General features: G+C 29.7%; 2 protein-coding genes and 1 long non-coding RNA gene across 3 annotated transcripts; 1 reads left to right on the forward strand and 2 right to left on the reverse strand.

The window, feature by feature from the left end:
- Window positions 1-1,212: 1,212 nt before the first annotated feature.
- On the reverse strand, window positions 1,213-2,416 carry LOC116405217. Its single transcript, XM_031889152.1, has 2 exons — window positions 1,791-2,416; window positions 1,213-1,689 (listed from the first exon to the last, which is right to left on the reverse strand). Exons 1-2 carry the CDS (start codon window positions 2,245-2,247, stop codon window positions 1,670-1,672), a joined length of 477 nt encoding a protein of 158 aa, XP_031745012.1. The 5' UTR covers window positions 2,248-2,416; the 3' UTR covers window positions 1,213-1,669.
- Window positions 2,417-4,823: 2,407 nt separating this feature from the next.
- On the reverse strand, window positions 4,824-6,354 carry LOC101217464 (probable long-chain-alcohol O-fatty-acyltransferase 5). The gene has a single exon (XM_004150975.3). The coding sequence runs from the start codon at window positions 6,262-6,264 to the stop codon at window positions 5,254-5,256; it is 1,011 nt and encodes a 336-aa protein (XP_004151023.1). The 5' UTR covers window positions 6,265-6,354; the 3' UTR covers window positions 4,824-5,253.
- A 12,522-nt stretch (window positions 6,355-18,876) lies between these two features.
- Window positions 18,877-19,631, forward strand: LOC116404975. Its single transcript, XR_004218002.1, has 2 exons — window positions 18,877-19,078; window positions 19,217-19,631. It is a non-coding gene; the product is annotated as an uncharacterized LOC116404975 (long non-coding RNA).
- Window positions 19,632-24,520: the final 4,889 nt, after the last annotated feature.

A 24,520-nucleotide genomic window follows, 5' to 3' on the forward strand; every position in this document is an offset into this window, starting at 1 on the left:
CATAAGCTTTCTAGTTAAAGTAACCAAAGAATAAAAATAAAAAATGTATATTTAAATCTTAAATTTTGTACGCTAGGTATAACATACTCTTAAATTTTAAAATTACGTATAATTATGTGTTTTAAAATTTAATTATGAGTCAAATATATTAAAAATATTTAAGCTTTTACCATTTATTTTCTTCAAGTTTTACTGGAAAGGGGATTCATATGTTTCATATAAAAAATGATATAAAATAAAAAGGAAAGGGAAAGTTATAATGTGTTCATTATTTTTATTCTTTCAACCAAAATGTACCTTTTTCTATTTTTTGTTAGAGTAATAAAAAAATTCTTTTTATTTTACATATATAAAAAATAAAGAAATTATTTAATAAGAAAAGCAGTTGGAGTATTACACTAACTATTTTGACTAAAAAAATTATTTAACACAAAAATTATATATAAAAAATTAATCGTTTTTAGTTAAACCAACTCAAACTATTTTAACCTTTAATTTATTTGACTTATCATCCAAAAATTATAGTATTAATTTTTAAATGGAAATGAAAGTATTGGTTTAAATTTGAGAACTAAAATTAAAAATACAAAAATAAAAAATAAAAAAAAAATAATTATAATGGATGACCATTTGAGAAATAATAATTAAGGATATACCAACATTTAAAAAAAATTGTAAATATAGCAAAACTATCGCCGATAGACTTGCATCACTCGTATGATCTATCAGTGATAGACTCTATCATTGATAGAATTTGACAAATTTTGCTATATTTACAATTTTTTTAAAATGTTGCTATATACTTAATTATTTTAAATTTAATTGCTAAATTTGCAACTATTCCGTCAACTCGCCATTTACTTTTTATGTTAAGTCTATAGTTTTAGGCCAAACATGGGCTTGGCATCAAATGTTAAACCCATCTGATACTAAGCCATGGGGCCAAACACCCCCTAAATCAGAGATGTAGAAGAGATCGCTGATGAAGGAGGCATCCATGAGATGAATTCAGAATCGAAGTCTTTGGAATTGGCAATATTGGGAGAAGGTTATGGCTAGGGTTAGGATTGAGTTATGGAAGTTGAGGAACATATGGATCATGGAGGTTTGAAGGAGATAGGTGCTAGTTACCGAGTTGTGACAACAAAAGAAAAATGTAAAACCCTAATTTTTTATGGTAAGCTCAAGAAGGAAATCTTGGGTTTTCAAGTCTGAGAGAAATTTTCTGTTTTTTATTACAAAAGAGGTGCAATAGTAATTTCCGCGTTAATATTGTGTCCTCTGTTTAGAATGAAATTTCTAGAAAATTTCTTATTAAAGCTGTTATAACATACCAGTGTAGAGTGCCCATATTTTCCACATACTTGGCATGTTGGTTTGTTTCCTTTTCCTCAGCCACGATCGTGACTGCCGAAGTTGCTACCTCCATGCTGTGACTATTTCCATTTGAGCCATTACTATTGTGTGGATATGAGTTTCCAGGTTGTCGAGCATCATTATTCTCATGGTTTTGAACCATATTCACAGTGGTGTTTTGGACAATATTACCTGGATTTTTTGGGAGTTTTGATGCTCAAGGCGTTTCTCAAATATTAGTAATTTTGACTGCATATCTAGCTAAGAGGTGGTGGGTTTTCCCTAAATAACAGCGGTTACAGGGTTGTAAATTTCATCTAACCCCAATATGACCTGAGAAATTAAGGAATGAAGAGGAACATGACTCCCAGCTTGGTCGAGGTTATCAACATTAGTTTTCATATGGTGCAAATAATCTTCCATCTTAGAATTACCTTTTTGAGTAGTCTGAAATGTGTGCCTAAGAAAATCTTCCTCTGCCCTTAATTGTACTCCGAATAAATCTTGTATGGCTTCCCAGAGGTCCTTTGCTGTGTTAAACCCCATCAGTTGGAGTGCCACTTCTGGTGTCATTGAGTTGTACATCCAGCCCAAAAGTAATAAATCAAAAGTAACCCATTGATCAAATTTCGGATTAACCGTTTTTGTTGTAGTGGATCTTGATGATGCTCCACAGGTTGGATTTATGATGAATTTTGGAGGACATTGATTTTCTTCCGTCAAATGGCCTTGGAGTTTGTAACTCTTCAGAATGGGAAGGGCTAGGGTTTGCCACAACAAATAATTTCCACGATCAAGTTTCACAGAGGCTAGTTGATTTAGTATTTGGTTTAAAGGAGGGTTACTGAAGTTTGTGGTTGAAGATCCGATGAGGGAGACGCCATTGGTCATTTCAAAGCTTTGATACCAAGAAGGAAATCGTGGGTTTTCAAGTCTGGGAGAAATTTTCTCTTTTTTACTACAAAAGCGATGCAATAGTAATTTCCTATTTATACAGAGGGTTCCCCAAAATGTGGAAAGAAAGGAATAAAGAATATTTGTATAGTTTAATTTATATCCAGAGGTGTATCAATATAATTGGAAGAAAGAAATATTTCTTCAATAAGTTGAACCTTTATGGAATCAGATGATATGAATGATTTGTGGTTGGCTGATGCGTACTGTCATCTTGGCATTTCTCCCTAACAATTTCAACCACAGTTGAATGAACCTAGCCGACCCAAATTGGTATGGTTCGAATTTGGTAAATTATCCTTATTTGCTAAAACCAGTTCGACTCAATCTATACCAATTCCATTCGGTTTGGCCCATCCATTAGGGTTAGTGTTATACTCCTATTTTTATGAACCACCTTTTTTTTAATAAATAATATATGAGTGTGGTCCGAATGCAGTCCAACCCATACATATCCTACATTAATAAAAAAATGAAAATTAAAGAAGTTATCAAAACAAATATCTCATTTTTTAAAATAGTAAATTGCAAAAGCCACCTTCAACATAGGAGAGTAGCTATAATTATACCTTAATTAAACTTTAAAAATTAAAAATGAATGTCTTAAATTTACTCAATATTTCAATATTGAGTTCACAAACTTGTATAATTGTATAAATGCATGTGTTATATAAGTTTGGTTCAATTTTGACACTTTTAAAATTTAGTTGTTATTGAAAATTTGAAGATGTTATTATAATTAAGTTGTAACTACTCCATACAAGATGGTTTTCCTTGGAATTTCGTTAAATTGTGATAGAATGTTTAAGTAGTTTACCTAGAGATTAAGGGTCCAAACATTGAATTAAAAATAAAATGTTTTTTAATAATACATTTTATTTTAAACATTTTTTAAAAATGAGTTTAAAATTTAAACACTTAATATTTTGTTAGACTTTTTTATAAGTGTTTATATTTAAATTTGGTTTTTAAAGATTTCTACAAAATAGATTATTTTATAAATGAATTTTTAGAAAATACATTATTTTAATTTGCTAAACACTACCAATTTTTTCAAAATAATTCTTTTATAAAATTAAACACTTTGAAATCTCAACTAAACACATCGTAAGTGGATTGAATATGTAATGCATCCATCATTTTGAAAAAGAGTTTTTGATAGAGTTGTATGTTATGATACCCAAGAATAAACGTTGGTCCATTGGCCATTTAAAAATTGATGGGTATTAATCCTATCCCTTTCATTTATAGTACCCAAATGTGGTGCACGTTTTTCTATACCTGGGAGTTTTAAATGTTGTCTTCCATTATATCTTATTTTCTAGATTTTTAATTTGTGTATCTTGTGTCTATTTTGATTTTTGAATTTTTGAAAAAAAAAAGATTATTTTGGTCTTGATATTTTTTGTAAAAATTGTTAAAACTGGTGTATTCAGTTCAAATCTAAACATTAATCAGAATGGATGTAGAGAAATGAAATATATATATATATATTTGATGTTTTTCCATAACATTTCTTATCCCTATTATTGGGTACTCATGAAGGTTAGCTGAAGTTGAATGCACACTAGACAATGAAGATGCTAAATTAATTAAGGCGGTGCCGTACTGATATTAATGTTTAGTCCTATTTAGATAATAAAGAGAATAGAATCTCATGGGTAGAGATTATCCAAAATGGTTAGTGATTAAATGAATGCAATTAGTATTTGGAGTAGTTTTATAAGTGGACAGTACTCCTCCTATAACCATTTATGATACAACTTGCTAAAATTTACAGGTTGTAATAAATGTATTTTCTTTTCGTTTGGTTGATAAATAGTGGAATAAGTATTAAAAGAATCAAAGGGAACCAACTACCAACTATGTAATTATGACACCACTCTCCAAGACATGATTAATAGATATCCATGTTGGGAAGTTCAATTCCCAACCAACCCCTCACTTCTACATACCAAAAGATCATGATCATGAAATTTGAAGATCTACATATGATGTAAAACTTGTCTAATTAATATTATATTTATCTAAATATGCCATATGATCATCATTATATCTAGGGAATTAAGTAAATTTATATAGTTTTGCCAAACGTTAGGTCCACAACCTATAAAGCAACCTTAGCATTAATGATGAATTACACTCGAAAGTTTTAAGGATAGTTTAAAGGTAGCACCACACAATATTTGAAAATAATAAAACCTCCAATTTTTTTTTGGGCCACAAAATTGAAAGTAAGAACTTATCAGAGTACACTTTTAAAAGTTAGGGATTATAAATACATATACAAAACCTAATAAACACAAATTAATTCGAATAGACTCCACACTCAACTTGTAACTTAATCTAGCAAACTTTTGTAATATGATACTTACTTTAGAAGTGCAATTGAAAATTTAGTTTCATATGTAAAACTATATTTTCGTAAATATAAAAAATGTCATTTTCCAAATTCACATATATGGTATCAAAATTAAGAAGTAGAAAACAGAAAACTAAAAACAAATGGTATCAAACGGAACATAGTACAGAAAAAAAAAATCATTCACCCGAGTGTTTGACATATTTTAGTGGTTAATCCAGCTTTCTTGTTCCTAAAACTCAGAACAAATGAGTCTACGTTATCTCACACTCAAATTTTGATTCATAAACTCTGCATATTGTTCTAACTCTAAGAAGAACATAAACTAACTTAAGTAGATCCATGAAAATCCTAAAATAATTTAGGTAAAAAGAAGAATGATTCTGGTTGCTCAATAGAAATTTTCCTAGACTACAATAGTACGATACTACTCCCATTTATTATAAACCATGTCATCACCATTTAGTAATGATGTGTGGTCTCTAGCAAGATTAAAGCATTATAGTCTAAGTAACAAAGTAAAGATTTATAGTGTAAATGGAAGGAATATGTGTACTAGGAGAGTAGTAGAAAATTATCCATCACGCTTGCCACAACGGAGAGTACTTCATCCTTAATAGTTGTGGAAAGAACAACCAATGAGCGGTTACCGCCATAAATGCCATCGTGAGGGGTCCCGTCACTGCCCAATGGAACTGCCATTTTTTCCCTAATGCACTCTTCAATTCAATCTCCAAAGCCACAAATACTCCATGAATAACAAAGAACCAAGTGACTTCCCAAGTTGGAACCACTCTGATGATGTAGTAGAACAAAAGCTCATGCATCAAACCTGACACCACGAACACCACAAACACCGCCATCCATCGAGGGCTCCCAACGTCGTAACGAATTGGCTTATAGATCATGTTGTGCAAAGTTTCAGATACCAATCGATTCCATCTCCGGCCCCAGAAATTTTGAAGCGACGTTGCAAGATACGGCTCGTCAAACGAACGTCTGACCTCGATACCGAAACTCAATCGAACAAACTCGTTGGATATACTCATAATCATGTCTAAGTAGAAATACAATATTCCACAATTGAGGATTAACTTTAGAATGGGATGGACAAGATGAACATGGTTTTTGCATATGACCAATAATGCAAATATGAAAGCTTTAGCCGGCAAGTTTAGAGGCAACTTGGGTGGTGTTTCTTGGTCAAGTTCTTGAGGTGCATTTGAATCTTTTTTATGATTTTGAACATATGGGGTTGTTTTGATATCCTTGATTCTAGTTGGTAAGAAAGCAATGGAGGCAAAAAGAGGGAATGACAATGGTGGGTCGGAAGCTAGAGGACCTAAATCGAACGAAAATTGAATGAGCTTAAAGGTCGTAAGCCAGGTGACGAATATGGTGATACCACTCGTGAGGACGACGTAGGAAAGGTCGAGAGGGAGGACTGCAAAGAGAGAGAAGATTGGGAGGAGAGAAAGAAGCCTGGGTTTACCTTTGGGAAGTTTTGAAGCTATGTAATAGCAGTACATTAGAGATGCCATGCATATAAGCAACACCTTCATTAATCTAATGACTTCACCATCCATATCCATATTGGAGGGTTTGGAAATTTTTTTAGCTTTTTGTTTTTGCTTTTCAAAAGTTGTGCATCCGTTTTATTTATACTTACACTTGGACGGTGAATTCGGAACACATGATATCGACATTTTCATCTACATTTTCATTGCTTCAACCAAATTAACCTTTCTATTAAAACGTAAAAAAAGGCCACTAAACATAAAAAATAAAGCTTTTTGTATATGTAGTAAAATAAGTTTTAAAAATTAAGTCAATTGTCTATACTTATCACATCTACGAACATGAAAAAAGAAAAAAAAATAATCATAAGATGTAAAAAACATAGATACACTTTAAATACACAATATACTTGATATCTTTGATATACTATTAATATATACACTTGACCTCCTTCTCAGTATTTAATACACTAAAGATACTATTAATATATATACTTTACCTCCTTCTTGGTATTACACTAAAAAATGTATCATATTTATAAAATAATAAAAAGAGTCCGGTACAATTTAAATATCATATTATTAATTTGCGACCCATCAACCATTTTCATTAAATTGTTTAGAAAGTATAAAAGGTTTATTTATCAATTTTTTTACATATATAATTATTGGAGAAATATTTATGATAGAGTATGTTCCATCAACGCTTTTGTTAAATCGAGACCGTGACATGTCAATATAAAATACTGTTGTATTTATTACAAACAAATTTAGGAAAAGCAAACAGTTTTTTTTTAAAAAAAAATTATTTTGGTATTTCCCAGTCATTGAAAAAACCCACTGTTCTTAATATTTTTTTTTTTTTTTTTGCATACTTTCTAATATTATACTTCATGATGATCGAAACACTTAACAATTAGTGTTTTTTTCTTATATTTTTTTAAATTTTGTTGAGTATCAAATCTGTGGATCCCTAAGATAATAGTTTATATAAATAATTGATTTAGGTTAATGTTGCACACTTAATTGATTGAAATGAAATAATGTATTTATTATTTTAGTAGAATTGTAAGCAATTATTTCAGTACATTAATGACTTTTCTCATATTCACTTCTCCCTTATTGTCCTTTTTCAATCGATCAATGTTGTATTCGTCATTTCTCTTTAGCAAAGGTAGGCCCCGTTACTAACAAGAAAATTTATGGAGCAGACATACTCTACCTCTACCATATCACTTTTTTTTTTTTTTCAATTTTAACTCATATAATCTAAATATTGACTCAACTATATAAAAAACTTTAAATTGTTTTTTTATATAGCTCAATTATATAAGAAGCTTCAAATTATTATTATTTATTTTTCTTCAAGGAAGACGCATTGAGTTTCAAATTAAGGTCTAAATAATAGTCACTATCCATTATTATGATTAATATTATTTTAAAAATAAAAAAATTATAATAACACATATATAAACAAAAATAAAAAAAAAAGTTTTTTTTTTATTGAGTTAATTTTAAATTGTGTATTTATTATTCATTTTACTTTGGAACAGTTAAAGTAAGTTAATACATTTATATATAGTTTTAAATTTTGTGAGATTTAATTTGATTTATTTATAATACGTATTTATTTTTTTAATTATAAATAATTGGTTTGTTTTTTTATTTTGTCTATAAATTCTATTTATTTTCATTTCTTATTATCATTGTTATATGATTTTTTCTTTGTTTCCATTTCTCTGATTCTATGTTGCTTGATTGTATGTACGTTTCTTCCATTTTTATTTTTTGTTCAACAAATTTTATAGTTTTTCGAAAATATATCATGATTTATTTTTTGTGTTGATAAACATATTGAAAAATAAAAATATACATTTATTTGCACAAGATTTTCGAAGAAATTTGATTCGTGGAGGTGAACTAGTGTTGATGTTGTATTTTTGTTGATTTGATGCGATGTGGTTCAATTTATAGAATTTGATCATTTGATTCTCTCTCGATTGGATGATTACGCTTGATTTGGAGGAAGTGGAGCACGTGATGTTCTTGAAGTTGGAGTCTTGGAAGAAAGTTTGTATCTTCAAAGGAGTTTCAATCTTCGAGGATGGTCGACTTCATGAGTCTTCTAGTTTTGAGAAGAATTCTTTGTTGACCTTCTGGAGTCAAAAATCTTCGACCCCTTACAAATTAGGAGAACTCCTTTATTTATAGAATTATCTGATAGGCTTTATGGGCTTGAGCCTGATTGGTCCATGTACCAGACTCATGGGCTCAACCACATGGATTTGGGTTATATTTAGTCTTTAGGCTCAATTAAGCTTATTTTTTTGGCTTAATTGAACTAGGTCAAAGTAAATAATATTTAATTAAATTAAAATAATTAACTTGATCCAACGGTTCAGATGAAAACATGTGACATTATTATAATTGGCCAATTTATGTTTTCAATTTTTAATTTGGGGCACATGTCAATTTTAATTAGTCTCAAATTCAATTATTTGTCATTTTCATCATTAATTTAATAAATGATGTGGCAATTGATGATTGGTCTCAAAATTTCTTATTCAACAAATGTCCATTTTCGAGATTTATGCACATATATGTATATGGATGAATGAATCTCGAAAAAGATAAATTTGATGTAAAAATACAAGCATTTTTTTGCTCAATTTAATATATCAAATTAATTAAGTTATGAACTTAGCACATGAGTTTGATTTAAATTTAAAATAAGGGTTGTAATATGATCAAACCTTAACAAGTTCAAAGTTTTATCCGCAATTTAATTTTATTTGAGGAAAAAAAACTAGTCTGATAATTTTTTTTTTTAAAAGGTAAAATTTGGAACCTAACTAAAATTTTAATTTTGAAATAAGGATAAGGTTTCTACCATACCTTAATTTGGCTTGAGAATGCATAAGAATTTGGAATGACGAATTTTAATTTGAGATAAAAAAATGAGCTCCTCAATCTTGAGGTAAAGTTGGATTTATGGCTCCGATTTAAATTTAAGATAAAAAGAAGGTCATATATGTAAGTTAATTTGACTTGAATTTTGAAACCAAATTTTAATTTTAAAATTGGGAATATTATTTTTATGTTGAAATATTTAAATATTTTAAATATCTAAAAATAAATTAAATTTGAGATTTATCCAAAAAAAATGAAATAATTTAAAATAAGATGATGTAGGAACGACGATGCAGGAATGAGAAGACGTTGGTGTACAATTTTGTGCCAATGTATGATTTGCTTACAAGGTCAACACATTGGCAATACTATAATGCCGACATTGGGTCAGAGCGTAGACAAAAGATGTTTGCCAACAATGTGTTGGCATAACTTTGTACAACGTTGTGTCGTTAGATGCAACCATTCGCGACGCAGCGTCTGCGTCGGAAAAACCCATTTACCATACTTTTTTTTATTTTTTAAAATTACAAGGTCCAAAAGTAATACACACATATATAAAAAAATATATATAACAAAACAAATAGAAATCATTAATTTATTTTATTCAAATAAAAAAAAGGAAAGAAAGAAGGGGCTTTTGCAGAAATAGCAAAAGAAATTTATGATAATTGAGCCTATGTCACAATATTTTATAAATTTGTAAAAGTAGCAATTTTAAAAGCGATAACTCTATGATAGCTCTCTAATAGTCTTCTGATATCCGTCTGATAATCGTCTGATCTAATTAATTATTTGTCATAGTTGTCATATTCGCAAGGAGCTCTTGCAAAAATAACAAAAAAAAAATTATAATAATAGAACCCACATGCATGTCACTACATTTTCGAAATTGTAAAAGCAGCAAATCTAAAAGTCGATAACCCTATGACGTTTGATAGCTGTCTAATATCACTAATTTTGTCATAATAACAATATGCAAAAAAATATGTGTCATAAACTTCTTTTCTAAATATTTTTGTCATTTGATGCAATATCTCTATACGGAATATGCAAAAAAAAAAAAAAAAAAGTGCTATAGACTATTTTTTTTTAATCTTTTTTTGTTATCTAATGCAATTTTCCAAGAAATAAACCTATTAACTTAAAAAGAAAGCAAAAAAAGTACGTAAGGAAAAAGTAACTCCCTTTACACTTGAATGATCTAGAAATGGCTATCAAATTCAATTGCAAATAAGTGAACACATTTGTATTAAAAGAAGAAATTGATAACATTTATTAAAATAATTGCAAACTATTTATGGAGATTAGTTAGTACGAAGTCACAATAGCACTTGAGAAGTATACTTTGTGCATAGAAATGTAATTTTTTTTATTGTTGAAATTATGAAATAAAACAAAGGAGAACAAAAAATGACCTCCCTTTACACCATAAAATATCACCTACAAAACCTCAAAATTAACCTAACAGAATGACCTGGTCCAAAGCATTCTCCACTCCCTTGCTAGAGATCCTTAACTCAATCTTTCTCCTCTCTCAAGTGGGGTTGGTGACAAGAACAAGAGTTTTATAATGATTGGTGGGTGGCAACGGCCGCCGGTCATCCTCTCTTCTTTCTTCTTTTTGTTTTCACATTGTGTTCTGTCAACACATAACTAAAATAACATGAGTTATTGCGACGTACCACAAACACGTTGCGCGATAACACATCTTCTAATTAAAGGGATAAAAGTTCATGGCATCGAAAGATTTTGTAGAATCACAAAATAACATTACATTGATAAAAATAATTAAGAAATTAGTTTTTTTTATTAAGACTTAAAGACTAAACATGCTATCTAATTACAGATAAGAGAAAGAAAATAATCTCCAAATTGGGACACCATCAATTAGAGACCTTCATATCCGAGATTGGTTTGTAGAAACCAATTAAATAGAAATGTGTTTAGAGAGAAATATTCTTTTTTTGTTCAGAGACCAAAACTGTTTTCTTCTATATATTTATAACTCTCTTTCCTCCATAGAGTAGGAAAGAGTGTATGAAAGAATTATGAGATTTTATTAATTTAAAAAAGATTAAATTAATAGAAATTTCAAATCTACTAATTAATTAACCATTAGTTAATTAGTTAATAATTAATTAAATGAGAATTTTTTAAAATAGTAGATTTTACAAATTATTTACAACCTATAACAAATTCTATAAGTGAGATTCATTGATATGCTATAGTGATACAAGACTATCAGTGAAACAATAAAAAAAAATTTGCTATAACTTGTAAATATTTAAATTTATTTTGTTATTTTTAAAAATACCCATATATATATAATTAATAAATTCCAATTCCAAACCAACTTTTCCTTTATCTTAATTCAATCATTTAATTTTAACTCAAACACAACTCTCAAATAATTTAAGATAACCAATAAAAGCTCCATACAAAGTTATGAGGTTACATTTTTTCTAACAATTATATTCTAGTATATAATTATCAATTTTACTTTTAAATAAATATGATTGATTCTCTTTCCCCATTTACTCAGTCATATGAAGCCATCTCCTCGATCAATATTTATTTTTCCCAAAAAATAAATGTACTTTTACAAATAATTATATTTTCCACAATATAATTATTTTCCTTTTTCTCAATAAATATCTTTCTTTCAAATAATTATCTTTCACAATTATTTATTTTTATCTTCTTCTTTCCAAACTACAATATTTTTTCCTTAAATAATTATATTTTAACAAATGTAATTATTTTTTTCTTGTCCATAGTAATTATAATTATAATTATAAATAACACCTAAATTATTTAATTAATATTTTATTTAAATCTTATTTAATGAATATCTCCAATATCTTATAGTTTTATATTAATTAAATAAAATAAAATTATTAACGAATTCTTCTAATAGCTGAATTAAATATATTATATTTAACTTAAATTAAATTTGAATCATATTCAAATATAAGTTTCTCTCCTAACCAATAATTTTAATATGAATCCAATTCACTTTAAATTAATATTTGAACTCATTCAAATATTTTATCTCTCATGAATTAATTTTGAATCATATTCAAAATTAAATTTACACAATAAAGTTTGATAAAGTAAGGAAGACGTGAATTCCAACTTGTGCAATTATGTTTCCAACTCCCCATTCGGTCTTGTCCCTAAAATGATAAGCTTATTGAGTCGATGATTTAGTCACTCTCACCTGTACAAATCAAAGGACAATCTCTTGCGAAGAGGAGTTCATAATACATTTAGGATTAAGACTAAGTTACCTAGGTCATCCTAATGAAATAGAAACCTAACTAGTTCACGGAGTTACATCTAGTGGTTAATATTTTGCGGTCCGATCTTATGCAAACTCATTGAACATGATACCCTCACTCACATGTCAACTACACAAACGTGTTGGATCATTGCGTTTGTATCAAATACAAGTATCAAATACAAAGTGAGTTGTATCCATAGTGTTGCCAGGATAAGATACACAGCTTTATCCCGATACTATAGACTCTTTAAGCTGATCTCGAACATTAATCCATGTATGTCTCTACATACTGTTCAAGACTCATTAAACAACTTAGGATATTAGTTTATTGGATTTGAGTTATTAAGACAAAACTAATAATATAATCAATAACAATTATTACAATAGTAACACTATATTAACAACGGTCAATGGATTAAATTACAATCTACGAGTTTTAGGGCATAAATCCCAACACTAACGATACTATCACTTATGGTGTTGGCATTACCTTTTTCAAATAAATCAAATCGTCGAATTTTTTGCGACATTAACGACTATTATGTTGGCAAAAGGGTTTGTCACAATGATTTGTGGTTAACATGCGTCGTCTTAGATAGGCCAATGACGACCCAATTGATGTAGACGTCGGGAGATATCTACATTTTAATGGCGTCGTGGGAAACTAAATAATTTTTTTAAAATAAAAAGCTTCCACGATGTCGTCATGCATGGTGTCGTCGTTTCCCCATTCTTTCATGACGTCATCTCCTAATGTTGACATTGAAGACCAATGCCGACAGTTTCCTTGCTACGTCAACAAAAACCCCTTTTTATGACGTATTTTACCCAGACATCATTTTTTGCATCGACAGAATTCCAATTTCTTGTATTGTGTGCACAGATAAGAAGCTTGTCTGGCGACTAAACATCTCTAGGTGAGGAACCACACGATCGTTTAGATTTGATCATTTAAATTAGGGTAGCTAAATCTCAACGATTTTTTTCAAGATTTTTTGACACGATCGTTTAGATTTGGTACACAATCGTTTATATTCGGAACACAATCGTTTATATTTAGCAATCCAAGATCCCAATAATTTTTTAACGATCATTTTTTTATTATTTAGAACACGATCTTGAACCAACTAACAATTTGAAAAAATATTAAAAATTACCAAAAAAAGAAAAAGACGATGGAAAGGAAAAAAAATTACAGAAGAAGTGAAAAAGATGATGGGAATGAAAAGAAAAATTGGAAAAGAAAGAATATGAAAAGAAAGGGCAAATGGAAATATTTAAAAAAAAATTGAAGAAGAGAAAAAAACAATGAAAAAAATATGGCAGAAGAGAAGAGAAGAATGACGATGATAAGGAATGACAAATCTGGATTTAAAAAAAATGGTAAATTCCATGGACTTTTTCAATTTGTGACATGTGTCGTAAATATTTTGATCGTTTGTTTTATTTATGAAAGTTAACCTATAATTAACTATAACTCTTAAAATCCTTCAATTTAAAACCATATAACATACAATTTAATCTAATTCTCAATCAATCAAAAAATCAAATCTTCCAATTAATTAAATATTCATCCAACAGTATTTAATTAATTTCAATTTCTACAAAACCAAATAATTATCATCAAATAAACTCAAAATTAATAACACCCAATAAATTAAACCCTAATTAAACAAAACTAAAATAATTAACTCCAAAATTATCTAAACCTTTTTAGCATTACAGTATCATTGATAGACCATGTTGCAAATATTGATTTATCACTGATAGACCGACAATAAAAGTCTATCTTCGATAAACTTTACTATATTTTCTATTTTTTTAAATGTTACTATACACTTAATTATTATTTAAAATTTTTATATCCTATTACAATTATAGGAGTTCTTGCAAATATGACAAATGTAGTTTCATAAGTTAGGCTCGTAGTACACATCAAATGGAAAAGTTCAAGCTCCAACCCATATTTGAAAATTGCAAAATTACAAAGCTACATTTTTAATAATTTCACGTTTTTCTTTCATCTTTTCACGTTTCCACGTTTAATCTTCTTCCAAAAGTTTAGGGTTTCACGTCGTCTTCCTCAAGGGCTCACCAAACTTAAGACGAAGATCAAGCTTCAAACAAAGACCAAACTTAAGACAGGATTAACCTCGAGATTTCACTAGCTTCTTCCTTCATCTCGATCAGGAAGCACCAAGATTTGTCCCATGACTTCATTTCTTCCTGCATATGGGCCAGGAAAGCACCGAGGTTAGCCCCAGGATTTCACTTATTTCTTCATATGTGTGTGATATACCTTATCTTGAATCACATAAGTAGCTTTTGTATGTGATATATCTTATCTTGTTTTGGTATCTTTGCATTTAATTATATCAATTAAAAACATAATGCTTCTATGTGTTGATAGACCTTATCTTGAGTATATCACATCGGTATATTTGAACTTTAAAGACCTTATATAAACTGTATCAATTATTAAGGACAAAAAAGAATAATTAAAAAATAAAGTAGAGTAGAAAATATTCTCAAATAAAATTGTTAATACATCATTGATAATTGCTAAATTTTGAAACAAGTAAATTGTTCAACATTGATAATTGCTAAATTTCAAAACAATTAAATTGTTCAAATAGGTTCAAATGTACAAGTTCAAATATTATGACCAACTCTCTTACAACAACTACATTTTGAGCTCTTTGAAACTTCACCAATAGAATGAATCTTTCTTTTTGAAGTCATCCTGCTCAAAATCTAAATACCGAAGGAAATACATTGTCGATCATTCACCCCAACAACACTCCAATAAGTATGGTTACCAATCGAACAAACTAAACCACCATAAGAGTTTAGGGTTTAGGAGAAGAAGATAAAAAAGAGAAGCAAATGAAGAGGAGAAGTTTAAAAGAAAGAAACAAAAGAGAGAATAGTAGAACGGTGGTGAAGAGGGAGAAGAAAAAGAAGAGAGAAGATGAGAAAAAGAGAAAGAGGAGAAAGCTAAAAGAACGAAACCTAGGAGGAAGATAATATCTTCAGAGAATACCAAAATCGTAATTTTGGAATAATATAAAGTTTAAAATAGAAAATATCAACTAAAATTTAAAAAGTTGCTATACTTACAAAATTAAAAGTATTAATGTTGTTATAGCTAAATTATATTTTCATTGTGCCATCCAATACAATGTAAAAAAAAGAAAGTATAATTTTGCCAATTCAATAACTTCCTAAACTTCTAACTTCTATGTCTAGCATTTTAATTTTAAAATTTAGAGGTTAAAAATGTTTTTAAAAAGCTTTTTAACAGCAAAATAGACCCATCTAAAATCTCATGCATATTTTGACTTAATAAATACCTTCGAGAGATAATATTTAAATTTAAAAAAAAAAAAGTAGTTGCAAATTTAGCTATTAGATGCCAAAGAATGAGGTATATATCAATATTTTTAAAAAAGTGCAAACATAGCAAAATTTGTCAAATTCTATCAATGATATAAGTTTATCATCGATAGATCATGTTGTAAATATTGGTCTATCATTGATAGATCATACAAATGTATTAGTGATACAAGTTTATCAGCGATAGTTTTGCTATATTTACAAATTTTCTTAAATGTTGCTATATCCTTAATTATTATTTCTAAAAAGGTTATCAATTATAATTACTCTTTAAAAAAGCTAACATGTAATGAACTCTTGCAAAACAATATTATAAAAAATTTGATCCGGTTTATTCTATTAGAAACGTCATATGAAGTCTACCCTATTTGATTACATTTGATGTTGTTTATTAATATATTGTAATCGTATTGATATATGGGGTAGTCCACTTCAAAATAAAAAAGAACAACAATCGAGAATGCTTAATCCAATTACATTGAAAATTATGCAAGAACGTCTTTGTCATTATCGTTGTGGATATAGTTATCCTATTACAATATAAGAATTATGAAAACCGATCAAATATTTATAGAAATGTCACCATTATTGATTGACCATAAACGATAATGGTAATAACAAACTAGATTTGCATGTTATAAAAATAAACGTGATAAATAAAATTAATCTAATTATATTTGTTATTAAGACAGATTAGATAAAGACTCATCCTTCAATAGAATTTTATTATAATTACATTACCTTTGGTATGATCGCAAAGCAGGGTGTTTAGAAAGGTTTTGAGGGTTGAGAACTACTTGGAAAATGGGTAATTGAAAAGATATAGGGTTAAATAAAATATAGTAAAGAGAAAGAGAGAGAGAAATTTTGAAACTTTGTGTTGCATCTTCATTAGAATGGAAGTGTTAGGTGGAATAATAAACTGATGTGTCATTTCAATAATTGTATATTTATTTGTTTTAAATTTTAAAGTTAGTAAAGATCTAAAGTTCTTGAAAAACTTTAATGCCCCAACGGTGGAGTATCAATTATCTAAAGACATCTATAATATTTGAGGGGCAGTTCTCAAAATAGGAATAGACTCGAGGGAAATTTCATCGACAAAAAGATTTAGAAAAAAATAACTCATAGCACTTTTTTTTTCTTCATGTTGTGAATATGACAAATATGACAAGTAATCAATGATATCAAATGACTATCAGAAAACTAAGACTGTCAGAGGGTTATATGCTTTTAAATTTGTTACTTTTGTAATTTAAAAAATGTAGTGACATAAGTCCTATTATCTAATTTCTTTTGTTATTTTTGCAAACGTCCCTAAATTTAAAATAAAATAAAATATCATAATCTTTTGAAAATGCCAAGTGTTTTTTGATTTTTTTTAAACTTTTATTATTATTATTTAGAAGATTTGTTCTATCAAAATTAAAATTCCATTATGTTAAATTTTGAAACATACGTGGCCAAATAGAAACTAAACCCCCGACCAAAAGATTTTTTCTACGTAAAATGAATTTAGATCATCATAAGTTATTTACTAGTTAATTGATGTATAGAGAGAAACTCAAAAATATTTATAGCCTTTGTAACAAAAAGTAAAAAAAAACTCTTCTTATTTTATTACTTCTCTCCTTCTACATATTCACTTCTTTTTACTTGCTGTTTCTTCATTTCCTCTTCCAGAATTTCTTCCTTCTTTGTCATCTTTTTTATTTATTTTTCACTTTTTTCACTACAAGATCATGTACCAAAATCATTTAAATTTGATACAAAATCATTTAAATTTGATACAAGATCATTTATAATTGATACAAGATTTTGTAGAAAGATGGTTATTTAAATATTAGTATAGTAAGTATAATTCTAAATGTCATATTTCAAATTTGGTATACAAACAATTGATATTGATATGGTTTAAATAAAGTAGATTGATTAATATGAAGTATATTAGTTGATTGAGATACCAAATTGAGTGCAGCAGTGGACGGAGGAATCAAACAAAATGTGGATATGCCTCTTGTGCTTTGCCGGAGGAGTCGGGATTGTCAATGGGCCAATGTGAAGGCTGTTGCACATCCTGAAGCAAAGACCCTACTTTTCGGCCTTAAACAGTTTGTTGACATGGGCTTTACTAATATTTCCTATTGAATCCAAATGGGTAATAGCAATTTTAAAGTTAGTCATTTTTAAAAATAGCAAAATCCTTCTACCACCCAAACTCCATTCTCTACGTCTTCAACTTCATCAAACATTTTCAAGAAGAAATTTTGTCGTGCATTTTCAAGAAGAAGAATATACACATTTGAAGCATGCAAACACTATCTTCATTTTCCATCTTCTATTTTTGATTTTCAAGTTTACAACCCTTGGAGTGGAAGAACAAATCTCTTCGCTCAAAACAAAAAGATACAAAAGTTATCTTCTTTTAGGAAAATTTTAGCTGATTTTTTTATAAATATTTTATATTAATTATTTAATAATGGGGATGAAATTTGGGAGATTTCATCCAAAAACATAATATCTTAGCCTATTTTATTGGAAAAGTAAATTCAATTTTAAAAAATAAATTAATATTTAATACGAATTTAATTTCTTAAATATTAAGAGTCCAAACATTCAACTTATTTTGAAATAAAAAAAGTTAAGATTTAATTTCTAAATAAAAAAGGTTGAGATTTAATTTTCAAATAAAAAAAAAAGTTGAAATGTTAATGCAAAATCTAATTTTAATTTTCAAATTCAAAATTCACAGTTCAAAATTTAAAAATAAATTAAGATATGATACGAAAACTAATTTTAATTGAAAGTTATTAAAAATTGAGGAAAGATTCATCATATTTTTAAATAAAAAGGTTGAGATTTAGACAATAAAAATTAATAATATGATTTTTTGAAATAAAAAAATGAACAAGGTTATTAATATTTTTTAAATTTGTCATGATAGGGTTCGGTATCGGTATGTTATTAACTTGAAATTAATTATATCACTACTACAACAAATGTGCCTTTTAATAGCATCCAACCATAGTTTTTTTCATTAACACGTTATAAAAACTAAGATAAAAAAAAGCAGAAAAGCAAAATATTAAAAGCGGGAAAATTTTCATTTCTTTTCTTTGGGATTGCCCGTGTTATGCTTTCCCCAAATACTCATTTTCATTTTCGTTCGTCCACACCCAAAATGCCTCTCTTTAATTTTGTTTCCGTTCACTCACTTTCGAGTTTGTTCGTTAACACCTATTCACTTTGATCTCGTTGTAGGTCTCAAACCTCTCTTCGATTTCATTCACGCCCAAGGTCAGAAAATTTCTCTCTTGTTAGTTGGTGTATTAGAAACTAATCTGGGTTATTTCAATCTTCAAAGCTAAAGGACTAATAATCGTCTCGTTGTTCTCTGTTCGTCGTCTCTCTGTTGTTCAAACTTCTATTTTCTAGCTTCAATCTCTCAGCCACAAATCTCTTGGCTTCATCTAGGTCTCTCTTGGTGGTGCTATTGCTCTTTCTTCGCCAGGTAATGGGTTATTTCGATTTTGATATATGGGTCTGTTGATTTTTTTACCCTTTTTGAGGTTTTGGCTTCGTCGGTTGTTATTGGTTTTGTTTCTTTGTCAATAACGATGAATGTTTGGGGGATTTTTTTTAATGAGCGATTTGTATGGGAGTTGTGTTTTGCAAGTGATGTCTTTCTTATTTCAAGAACAAAAACAGTAGCAACTTAACTAGCTATGTAATAATCTCCACATCGATGACAACTTTGTCCATATATGTACAAATCCAGATCTGTCCTCCTGGAAAATGTCTAATTTTTCTTCACAAGTGGATAAATATATATATCTACTTTTCATTTTCATTAATTTTCCATTTAAGGTACAATCTTTGTAGTTGCTTACTCTTCACATTACCCTTTGCTGAATTATATTGTTCTTTGTTCTTAAGTTCTTTAGTGAGAGGTTTCCATGGCCATTGAGCAGCACAAAAACTTTGAAAATGGTGAAAATAATGGCTTACAAGCTTTGGAAGAGTCTCTTCTTGTTATGTACTTGGGTTTGTTTTTTTGTTTAGTGTGTATAAAGTCTTGAAAAAAATGGTAGATTATTTAGGGAGGTTGAGATCATGAGAAAAAGGTTTGAGGCTTGGGTAGGTTGCTAGTTTTACTGCATCCATGGGTGTTTGTAACATAACATTTTTGTAATTATGAGCTTGATAATTAGTTTTTGGGTGAGTTCCTTTTTCTTTTAATGTTCCAATATACTTTTATCTCTCCATGAAACTGCAGTTTCTTACCAAAGATAAAACGAAACAAAACTTAGGTTGTTGGTTGTGTGAATTGTACAAAGGAACCTTTACAAACTTTGATTGTGAAGAAACTAATGACTTCACAACCTGAACTATAATGAACTCTGCTGGATGGAATTGTCTATTGGGTGTCTGCTTGAAATCTAAACTTTAAATTTTTATCAATCTTATTTAACAATGATATTGAAAATTCATGTTTCTCAAAGTATTATTATTTTTAGTTAGTTAGTGTTTAGCCCTAACACAAGATTAATAGACACCATGAATATTTGTTGTTGATTATGTTGAAGTTTTTCCGGATTACAAACTTAATAACAACTATATTATTATTTCTTTTGACCGAACATATCTCTAAAGTTTAAACCCACATGTTCTTCCCTTTCTTTATTGCAACCATTTCCTTCTGAATTTCACCTTCCATTCGACTCGATTCTTTACTGATTTCAATGGGTAGGCGTGAATTGTTCGATCTCGAGAGGCATTTTGCATTCTTTGACGCTTGTCACAACAACCCAACAAATATTTTCATTCATATTCTCTTTGTTTGACCTATCTTATTCATTGGTCGGGCTCATGCTTTTCTATTATACCCCTTCCTTCAACTGTTTTTCCAAGTGCCTTTGTGGCTTTAATACTATCCATGTTTTGAATTTTGGGTTCTTGTTTGCTTTGCTTTAAATTCATATTTAGGATATGTTGACTCTATTGCACTTGATTATCACTTTTTTTTTCTTTGTTAGCTTTCTTCATACTTGTTCTTTCCATCGTCTTCTTGCTTATTTTTTCTTCTATTCTTTTATTACTCTTGGCCTATTTGTGAACATTATCTTTGATTATCAATATATTTTCATAGAGTGCTACATCTGTTGCTATCCTTGTTAGATTTTATTAAGTTTCAGGTGGTAAATCCTAACATAAGCCTTGGGTGAAGGATATTATAGTAAAAGATTGAATCCCAAAGAGTGTTTCACACACACATAAAAGAGACAATGAGAGCTTAGACAAGTTCTGCTCTCCTTGATGAGAGCACTGTTTATGTGACTATTTCATGTTCAAGTCAATTTAATTAGTTCCAAGAGATATATCTGATACATTTGAAGAGTTTTATAAATTTCAACCGAACTGTATAGTGATATTTAGTATTGAAAAGAGAGACAACGAGTTCACACCAATTTACGTGGAAACCCGAGTACCGGGAGAAAAACCACGATTGTTTGTGTTATTATTTTCTAATGAATAAAGCAATAGGTACAAGGGAGAATAAATAGAGTACACAATGGAATAAAAAAGGAAAAGATTTAGGAAAATAAGGAATACATTCCCATAATCTTTCCATAATTATTCTAGGATTCTAACAAGGAAAAAGCCTAGAAAAAAAAAAAAGGAAAGAATTCCAACATTTAGCACCTCTTCAGGACAAAGCAAGAAGAAATTGATTGAACTAGAGTACTCATTGTGACAGTCAAGCTCTCTTGTAGCTTATTTAGAAGGTTTATCTCTCATCCTAAGAAGTAGAGACGATGTTTGATAAACGAGTGCTTATTGCGGCAACAATTTTTCTAATCCCCCAAGTTACATAACTTCTTGAGCTCACTTTTTATCTTACATACTAACTTTTATAAGTGATAAATCTACAAACCAAACTTTTACCATTCATTTTTTTTGACAATCTAAATGTAGATTATTCAAACTTTGGTTTATGAATATTTTTTGCTTTTATGTGTGTTTGTGTGTAATTGGATGGATTTTCATTTTCTGAAGTGATTTGTGCATTGTCTTATACTTTTTTTAATAACATATATATTATAAAACGTTATTAAAGAAAAAAGAAAATTAAAGCACGCACAAGAACTAAAAAATGGAAAGAAAAGCGGGTGAATTGAAAACGTTATTATTAAAAAAAAGAAAGAAATAAAAAGCGGGAAAGAAAACCCTTTTGTTACCCAAAATCCTCTTTTTCATTTTTCTACTTTCCCAATTTCCCCTTCTCATAGTCTGATCCCCTCCACCGATTTTCCTCTTCTCGCAGATTCCTCCCTAACGCTGCTACCATCAAACATCGTCGCTGACTCGCCGAACAACTTCCTTGCTCGCCAAACTAGTCACCGGAACTGCTAACTTCGTTTTCTCTTCTTCATGATTTTACCTTTATTTTCTTCCTTTTCTCTTCCTTTCACTTTTGGGTAGGTTTATTCTAATATTTTGGTTCTTTTGAAACTTTTATAATGACTACATATGGCCATCACTTCATCTTCCTCACTCTTCTCTCCACTCTTCCATTCATAATCCTTCTTTCTTTATCTTCCAATTCTTCATCTTTCTCTTGATCCTCCTCAGCTGTGGCTCAAGAACCAGTTCGCACCCTTGTCACTGGAGTTCTAGGGAACTCTATGACTATAAAGCATTCCATTTAGCCTTTTCGGTTTGGTTCATTTGCTAAACTTGATCTGAGATCATTGTTTGATTTTTATTTGCTTCTGTTCTTGTTTTCTTTCCCTTTTTGTGTTTCTCTACTCGATATATGTTAATTTTGCTAAGTGCGTTTAATTTTTGGCGTTTAGTTTGAACTTGCGATCAGATTTGTTGTTTGTAGTTTATTTTTTAAGTTTATGGTGTGAAATTCTGGCTTTTTTGGTGTTTTCTTAGTTATGTTTAGTGAAATTTATAGGTATGAGTGTTCAAAGATTGAGACAATGATGTGGATCTACACTGTCAATCTGTGTATAGTTTATCGAAGTATTTTTACTTTGGAATTTGGATGTTAATGAGAACAATCTTATCTATTTTAAAAAGCCAAAATTGAAACCAAAGCTTAAAATTTAAGGCACATAAATCAATCTTTTTCCAATAGAAATCAGTTAAGCTTTTGTCCATATATGGATGGAATTCCAATGGCCTAATTTGTTTATTCTTTGACTCATCTCTCTTGTTTCTGTTTATAGTTGTTTGATGTTTGTGATGGATATATTAGTAGGTTATTTTGTCTTTGGTTCTTTGATGTTTGTAGTAAACCGTTCAGTTGATGATGATTTTGTCTTTTGGTTGTTGGATATGTTTATGGAAAACACTGCATATTGGTTAGCGTGTCAACTCTAGCCAACAAATCATGTACGGGTAATCCGTCCAGACGAGCAGACACCGCATCAACAGCATTGGCTCTCTTGGCAACTTCCTCAAGCCGTTCCTTAATAAATCGGATGAAATCAGGAACTTCCATCAGGTGGAGCATCTGCTCTTCGATCCCCACCACTCGTTCCTCATGGGTCTTACTCGCTCGTTTTGCACTCGACATTTTTCCGCCCAAACTGTCAGTCAGCCAACTTTGGTCTGATACCACTTGTCACAATCGTAGCGTTTCAACCTCGAGACAGACGATTGTGTGGCACTTGTTCTAACTCGATGAACAAGTCAGCCGATCAAAATCTAAGAGTTGTGGGTAACGTCGATGTATGTCGTAACCTTCGTTTGCGTTTTAGGGAAAATTTTATTTATAAAACGCGGGAAAGAAAGAAATACATTGAAATAGACGTTACGATAAGCATTAAAGACTGTCAGTTGCAAGGAAAAAAGGTTGCTTGCAAAGAGTACAACTAATGCTTGGGCGGAGATTCAACTGGTATGCCTCCCCTATAGTACATTTTGAACATTTTCTTCTCTGGCAGGCTTGCATATGAAAATGCTGAAACGTCACACCCAAGCTTTATGACCTAGAATGAAAAGCAAACACCCAAACTAGTTATGGAAACTAAAGATGAGATAAACTAGGGGTAATCAGAGCATATAACCAAAGGTAAACACACTTTGGAAAAATATGTCCGTGACACATGCTGCCTGCGCCCATGTCGTGCAGCCAGTATTGTCATGACACAATATTTGGGATGTTTGGTGTTTTGGGAAATTTTGAGCAAATTTTGGGAAAAATATGTCCGTGACAAATTTTGGGTGTCCCCTATAGAATTTCTCAGTAAAAAGTTTAGAGAAGCTACAAATAAATGCCACTACCGAACAACAATCATATACATGGGTTAGGGCTTTGAGCAGTGTGAACACAACTTAATAATAAATAAGAAGTCATCCTCTTTTCATCATTATTTAGAAGAATTCTTAAACTTCCTAAAAATAATTGTCAAATAATTGATTATAGTATGCCATTTATTTGGAATACAATTTTTTCATTAATAGGAAAGGAGACTTCTCACTAAGTAAATGTAAAGAGACTGATGCTATAATTTGAATTGGAAAATATAATTTCATAATTAAGCATCGAATAGGGACTAGTTAAGAAGTACACACTTTAGTTGGCCAGAGTCCATGTTCGACACATGTTAGCCACTCTGTCATTGGTTTAGCAGTAAAACAAAGGATGTGTTTAGGATGTGAGCCACACAATAGGGATCGAAACGAATGTTCGAAAATATTGGAAGGATCGAAGAAAGATGGAAG

This window comes from Cucumis sativus, chromosome 7 (genome assembly GCF_000004075.3).
Source record: "Cucumis sativus cultivar 9930 chromosome 7, Cucumber_9930_V3, whole genome shotgun sequence".
Classification (NCBI taxonomy): Eukaryota; Viridiplantae; Streptophyta; class Magnoliopsida; order Cucurbitales; family Cucurbitaceae; genus Cucumis; species Cucumis sativus.

What these genes read in the sequence shown, in the direction of transcription:
- LOC116405217 (XM_031889152.1), bottom strand. Translation starts at nt 2,247, where the DNA reads ATGACCAATGGCGTCTCCCTCATCGGATCTTCAACCACAAACTTCAGT. An exon ending in ATTTCAGACTACTCAAAAAG is followed by an intron (nt 1,690 to 1,790) that starts GTAATTCTAAGA and finishes TTAATTTCTCAG; the next exon opens with GTCATATTGGGGTTAGATGA.
- LOC101217464 (XM_004150975.3), bottom strand. Translation starts at nt 6,264, where the DNA reads ATGGATATGGATGGTGAAGTCATTAGATTAATGAAGGTGTTGCTTATA.